This window comes from Akebia trifoliata, chromosome 10, assembly GCF_017979445.1.
Source record: "Akebia trifoliata isolate Shusen 1 chromosome 10, ASM1797944v1, whole genome shotgun sequence".
Lineage (NCBI taxonomy): Eukaryota > Viridiplantae > Streptophyta > Magnoliopsida > Ranunculales > Lardizabalaceae > Akebia > Akebia trifoliata.
Genome location: NC_141384.1, coordinates 5,000,849 through 5,008,010, shown reverse-complemented (window position 1 = coordinate 5,008,010; position 7,162 = coordinate 5,000,849). Strand labels below are relative to the sequence as shown.

General features: G+C 33.9%; 1 protein-coding gene across 1 annotated transcript; it reads left to right on the top strand.

Moving 5' to 3' along the window:
- The first annotated feature begins 970 nt into the window (after positions 1-970).
- On the top strand, positions 971-6,809 carry LOC147392896 (4-coumarate--CoA ligase 2-like). The gene is made up of 5 exons (XM_086456061.1): positions 971-2,105; positions 2,524-2,722; positions 5,015-5,228; positions 5,330-5,432; positions 6,379-6,809. The coding sequence occupies exons 1-5, from the start codon at positions 1,113-1,115 to the stop codon at positions 6,502-6,504; spliced, it is 1,635 nt and encodes a 544-aa protein (XP_086312187.1). The 5' UTR covers positions 971-1,112; the 3' UTR covers positions 6,505-6,809.
- Positions 6,810-7,162: the final 353 nt, after the last annotated feature.

Below are 7,162 nucleotides of genomic sequence, written 5' to 3'. Positions count from 1 at the left end.
TGCATTCCTTGTGTTCCGACAATTCCAAGAGAATCTTATTTTATGAAATTTGTTACCCACCAAATCTTGAAGTGGCGATCCACCTCATAAATTCAAATTGACGAGGTTAATTTATTATTTAACAAATGTTGGTGTGGATTATAATTGTATCGGTTTTTTGAAATCCAAAAACATGATAAGATTATAAAGCACAAAATTTTAAGAAATTTGAAAAATAAAATTCAAAAAAATAAAATAAAATTAATTTCACTGATGAATTTTAATTTTAAATTTAAGAGTTCGGTATCTGACCATTTTCAACATCATGGATTAAGTTCAAAAAAGATTTTGTATTTCTTTTAAATCTGAGTTTTTCCACGAAATCTAGAAGACTATAGTGTTTAATTTCCAATTTGATATTCCATGTGGATCCAAGGATCCTTAGTAAAATTTGAAATCTTATTAAGTTAGTCATGCTAGCCTCATTCTCAATTCGCTAACAAACTTGATGAAGTAAGAGAGTGTTTTTTAATAAAATTGTAACAGAGGTGGCTGCCCGGTATATCTCTCTTCAATGAATGTCTGACTATAAAATCTTCACAGATCCCCATGAAATCTATTGTTTTTAACCCTCAGATCATAATTCATAGTAGGATTTTGACGTTGAATCTCTCAACTATTGTTTGGGGTTAGAAGAAAAGTCCTTAACTTAGCCGAGCCAAATCTCATCTCAAAGCAAAATGACGTCATTTGAACGTCATACCTGTCGTTAACGAAAAAAAAAAAAGCCGGTCATCCTTGTAGTAGGTAAACCTGACCGTATAAGGTAATGACTGGCACAACCGGTAATCAGTGTTAGGTAAGGCTACGTGGAGCATTCTAGTCAAACGTGACATCCATCACCAACACCAACAACACCAACACCAACCATTTCTACTCTGCAGAATAATTTTCCCATTCTTACCCCTCACAATTCCTATAATCCTAATTAACCCCTTTCACCAACCTTCCTAATCCCACCTGTATATTACCTTCTCTTCCTCTCAATCAAAACTCAAACCCACCCAAAATCCTCTCTCTCTCTCTCTCTCTCTCTCTCTCTCTCTCTCTTTCTCTCTCTGCAAATTGTGCCAATGGAGACCGAGAATTATACAAAAGACATCATATTTCGGTCGAAACTACCCGATATTTACATACCGAATCATCTCCCGTTACATTCGTATTGTTTCGAAAACATATCCCAATTCAGCGATCGCCCTTGTTTGATAAATGGCGCCACAGGTGAGATATACTCATACGCTGATGTCGAACGCACCTCGCGGAAGGTAGCATCAGGCCTTAACAAACTCGGTATCAAACAAGGTCAAGTCATCATGCTTTTGCTCCACAACTCGCCCGAGTTCGTTTTCGCTTTCTTTGGCGCATCATATATCGCTGCAGTCACCACTACAGCAAATCCATTCTACACTCCTCCCGAAATTTCAAAGCAAGCCAAAGCTTCAAACGCGAAAATCATAATCACCCATGCTTGTTACGTCGATAAACTTAAGGATTTAGTCCAAGAAAACGAGGTTAAAATCATCTGTATCGATTCTCCACCAGAGGGTTGTTTACATTTCTCCGAGTTGACTCAGTCGGACGACACCGAGTTACCCATTGTAGAGATCAATCCCGATGACGTGGTGGCTCTTCCTTACTCGTCTGGTACAACTGGGTTACCTAAAGGAGTCATGTTGACTCACAAGGGTTTGGTCACCAGTGTTGGTCAACAAGTTGATGGAGAGAATCCTAACTTGTATATGAGTAAAGACGACGTCTTGTTATGCGTGTTACCGCTGTTTCATATCTACTCACTCAACTCGGTCTTGCTTTGCGGGCTACGAGCTGGCGCGGCGATTCTAATCATGCACAAATTTGATATTATAGCTTTGATGGAGTTAGTACAGAAATATAAGGTGACCATCGGACCGTTCGTTCCACCAATCATGTTGGGGATCGCGAAGAGCCCAGTCGTTGATAATTATGATCTTTCTACGATACGTACGGTTATGTCTGGTGCGGCTCCAATGGGAAAAGAACTTGAAGATGCGGTGCGAGCTAAGCTTCCAAATGCCAAGCTTGGACAGGTTTGTAATTTTTGTTTTTCTCTTTTAAAATCTTCTAGATTGGCTTTAGTTGGTTACTTATCCATCTACATGGAGTATGCGATCTTCCTCCTTTTTTTAATTCTCTTAATGCGATACAATAAATGAGATATATTCGATTTTTCTTTCCAATCGTAAAATATACCTTTTTGGTCTTATGGAATAATATGGCTTAATCTTTGGCGTGATTTATTTATTTACTTGTTATTCTTGGATGATTTAGACCAGCAATGTTTAAGATACCACAAATTTTTAAAAATTGATGAAATACCCCTTGACTTTGGTCTTTTTATTATTTTTATCCTTATCTCATTCCAAAATAACTTTCTATGTTAGATTTAGAAGTAAACTTGTAGTAGAGAGGACAGAGGGCTAATATGGTAAATAAATATTATTACAGGGGTATGGGATGACAGAAGCGGGGCCAGTGTTGTCGATGTGTTTGGCTTTTGCGAAAGAGCCGTTCGATATAAAATCAGGGGCGTGTGGAACCGTTGTTAGAAACGCAGAGATGAAAATTGTTGATCCCGAGACTGGTGCATCTTTGCCTCGCAATCAGTCAGGAGAGATTTGCATTAGAGGAGCACAGATCATGAAAGGTACGGTTTTCTATTTGTGGTCTTATATTTTAATTACTCAAGATATTTTCGAATCTTAGTTCTCTACACAGGCAGTGGATAGAAGAGACCGACACACTAAAATAATTAACTATTAACCTAAAATTTTTATGGATTAGATCTCAACAAATATGGTAATTAGAGATTTTGAATATTATAAAAATATTCAAACATTAATTTATACATTTTTTGAAATTGTTTCAATCAATTTGATACTATCTTCTATCAGTGAAATAAAATTTGAATTTTCATTTTAATACAAATGATTAGAGATCTATGTAAAGAACTTGACAGGGTGTTGGATGTTACGTGTGGCCCCAGATAGATTAGTCTCATCAAAAGTGGGGATACTGCGTAGACTATTGAAAAAAAATATAATTATTTTATAATGTATATTAATTATTTTTATTATAAAATAATGTATCCAATCATACAAAATATAACTATGTATACATTATAGCAATCTTAATATGATTTAATTGGTTCAAAATTTTTAATCATACCTTTGCCAAGTCAAAATCAAGGCTCTAAACTTTGTATTCTATTCAAGCCGGACTTAAATAGTGGGCTAATGGGACCAATTGATTATTGATCCTATCATCTTTATTCTTGGATTGTATATCCCACTCCCAATCTTCTTTATTCTTTCTTTGTATATCCTATAGTCTAGTAATCTCTTGTTCTTGCTTATATTTATAAGATTTATAAATTGGCTGATCCCAAGGACGCAATAAAAAAATGTTTGAGCTAGATTTTGTTGGAGAAGGTTAAATGTGTGATGTTCCAATTAGTATATCTGTAGATTTGCCACGTGTCAAGCTAGAAAAAACATTCCGAAATTAAGATAAAGGCATTACAACTTTCTCTAGGGCCCATAAAATGTTTACTTGTAGTTGTGGCAGGTGAGGGGGTGGTTTTGTGGGAGTTAAAAAAATTCCAAGTTAGGTGTGGATGGCAACCACTAGATCAATTCCCTCCCCCCACCCCCACAAATTAAATTACCAAGGGGTTAAACATTCTGAACCCTATTGATCATGCCACGTGGCATGTTGGTTTTAAAATAAAATAAAAAATTCCTTTTTAAAAGGGTAAAAAAGTTATTGTCTATACAGTAACGATTGATCCCATCATAACTTAAATCAGATTAGAAGAGAGTATATTAAGAAAAGCAATTATGATAATAATGACTTTCTTTTTTGTATGCTCTTTATATAGAATCGTAAATTTTTTGCTTTGTGATCCTTTGTATATCTAATAGTAAATGGTCTATGATTCTGTGAACGGAACGTATAGAGAACATATAGAAAAATGAGTCAGAGTATAACGTTTGTTACGAAAAATGTTGAAATGACCTCAAGATTGTACCTTATATCTCACTTTTTTGACATGGAACCGTGTAGAATCATGATTTTCCTTGAATACTATTTTTTTTTCAAACATTAAAGGAATATTAGGAAAGTGTGCGCACGCTTCAAAAGTGTTTAAACCCGCCTTCACATTGACCACCATCTTTTATTTATTTGAAAAAAAAAAAAAAAAGTTATTTTAAACCAACTCAAAAAGACATTAAAAATGAATGGTTAGATAAGTGAGGGACTATTGATTTTTTTTAGAGTTGTGATGATTGCACGCAGTCATAGTACACTTGGTTACATGGCTGATGTGGCCAGGACACAAAATCATAAATCATTTTCATCGAGATTAGGGGCAGAGCTACTAAGGAGCTGTGAGGGTAATTGCAATCACAAAAGTTTGAATCACCCTATATTTTCAATAATAATAACATGCCCTATTTATCCCCACTCCCTCACTTCTCTCCCCATTTGCCCCCACACCCTTACCTCCCTCCAATTTTTTTCCTCCCCCCATTCAATTTTTGTTGTTGATGACATTGCCTTTTTATTGGGCCTTGTCGTATACTAATTAGAAATGACCTAAATATCATTTTCTTCGATTCTTATCTAAAAACCTATGAATTTCTCTCTAAAACTATTCATCTTCAAATTCTTCAACTATACAACTAACTATAATTTGCCCCCACTACAAGAAAATCCTGGCTCCACCATTGATCAGGATACATATGCCATAAAAGATATGTGGTTTTGAGCCCTTAGCACGTCAACCGTGTTTTGAAGATTATTTTGATTCGTAAATATCTATTTTTTTTGTATGTTATACAAAATGATATCAATTATTGTGTTAAAATTAATTTGTTAAGGAAAATTAATATATTAAATTAACTTAGAGATGTATATGTTCTTGCTAATTGATCAGGTTACCTCAATGATCCTGAGTCCACTAAAGCAACCATCGATAAAGAGGGATGGTTACACACAGGTGATATCGGCTACATCGACGATGATGATGAACTCTTCATCGTTGATCGACTCAAGGAACTGATCAAGTACAAAGGCTACCAGGTGGCCCCTGCTGAGCTCGAAGCTATGCTCATCAACCATCCTGATATCTCTGATGCCGCTGTTGTACCGTAAGTCTTAACCATTGTGCAACACTGAATAGTTTTTATTTATTTAAGTTTGGATTAAGTTATGAAAATCTAATTAATGTGCTTGTTTCCATACATTTCAGCATGAAAGACGATAGTGTAGGAGAGATTCCAGTGGCTTTCGTAGTGAGATCCAACGGTTCCCAGATTAGTGAGGATGAGATCAAGAAATACATCTCTAAGCAAGTGAGTTTCATCCATAATTTTAATTCTTTCAAGTCATATTGTACGACTCAATGGCGCTCTATCACCTACGTGGCAAGTGTATAGAACCATAGATCTTTTTCTATGGGATACACAAAGAAAAGATCTACGGTTCTATGCACTTGTCACGTCAATCACATATGTGTCAGAGCGTCATTTTATCATTAATCTTAATAATTTCACTCAATTTACAATTATTTATTAATACGCATTTATATACAAGTAATTATAATTTTCTTTTATAAATAAAACGGATTAGAAGATGTTTGGTAGCAAGATATCATATTTTTATTTAAATTGTAAAAAAAAAAAAAATATCGTCCAAACCATCTCGATTATCAAACGAGACAACATGCAAGATGATTCACATTGAATAAATTGGTTATAAAAATTAACTTTTTCACTAGAAAGTAAACTTGATTAATGATTTTAGCCATTATATTTTGTGCATTCGGTTCATCAAAATCTTAAATCTCTTAAAAATTTTACATGCTATAGTTGAGAAAGAAAGAAAAAAAAAACTTAAATCCAATGGTTAAAAGAATCAATTTAGGCTGATTTTTAATTGAACAATAATCACGATGTGGGCCAAAAGGTCATGGGTTACAAGATTATGGAATTCCAACCATTAAAATATAAAATCCAACAATAGAAATTTATTCTAAAAGACTATTTGACATATTCTCGGGAAATGTGTGTTAGCTTGATTGTTAAATTTTGTATTTTAATGGTCAGGATTGTGTGTTTTTGTCAATTTTTCATAGATTGGGAAGACAAAAGTCTTATTCGACATCGATATCTCATTTTAGAATTTTTGAAAATCTAAAAATTCATTAACTCTTTTCTTTCTCATCATGGAAGAAGACAAATATTGAAGTAATCATTCATCAAATATTAATAGAGTTTTAACTGTGTTGTGTCGGTGCAGGTTGTGTTTTATAAGAGGATTGGTCGGGTTTTCTTCATCGAAGCCATTCCCAAAGCGCCATCTGGCAAGATCTTGAGGAAGGATTTAAGAGCAAAGCTAGCAGCTGGTTTCCCAAATAGTCCTTAAAATCCTTTATTTTTATTTTTATTTTTTTTACTTTTACTTCAACCTTTTCGTACCCTACCTATATTGAAAGAAGGCCCGAGGCAAATTATGTAATTTTATTCTCCCAATTACCCTTGAACATGGCCCTACATAAAAGGCAATCGACTCTAAAATATCTTTAAATCCGAATTGAATTTGTTGTTTTTTTCTAGATCCAACCCAAAAATGAACTTAAGCTACTTATTGTGCGTTTGGATATGTTTTATGTAACAAGATTGTATAAATGGCAAAAGAGATTTACAAAGTAAATTCTTGTATTTATTTAATTATATTTGCCATTTCACACACGCTACTTACATGATTCAAAAAATGATGACTAGTCATCTTTGCTATTTCACAACAACCGTTCTTCTTGTTGTTGTTGTTATTTTGATGACTTGTGACAATGGTCAAAAAAAGGAACAAAACAAAGAAGTTTGCGACCAGGAATAGAAGAGTTTGAAATTTTATTTTTTCGTTAACCCTTAAGAATTCATTAAACATTAGTATAGTCACAGTTTTTTTTTCTCAATTTTTTAAAAATCACATTAGTTCTTCGATGCTGATAAAAATTTAATTCAGATCAATGATATCATAATCTATAGACTTTATCAATTATGCTAATTTGCACCTTTTAATA

What these genes read in the sequence shown, in the direction of transcription:
- LOC147392896 (XM_086456061.1), top strand. Translation starts at nt 1,113, where the DNA reads ATGGAGACCGAGAATTATACAAAAGACATCATATTTCGGTCGAAACTA. An exon ending in AGGAGCACAGATCATGAAAG is followed by an intron (nt 2,723 to 5,014) that starts GTACGGTTTTCT and finishes CTAATTGATCAG; the next exon opens with GTTACCTCAATGATCCTGAG. An exon ending in TCTGATGCCGCTGTTGTACC is followed by an intron (nt 5,229 to 5,329) that starts GTAAGTCTTAAC and finishes CATACATTTCAG; the next exon opens with CATGAAAGACGATAGTGTAG.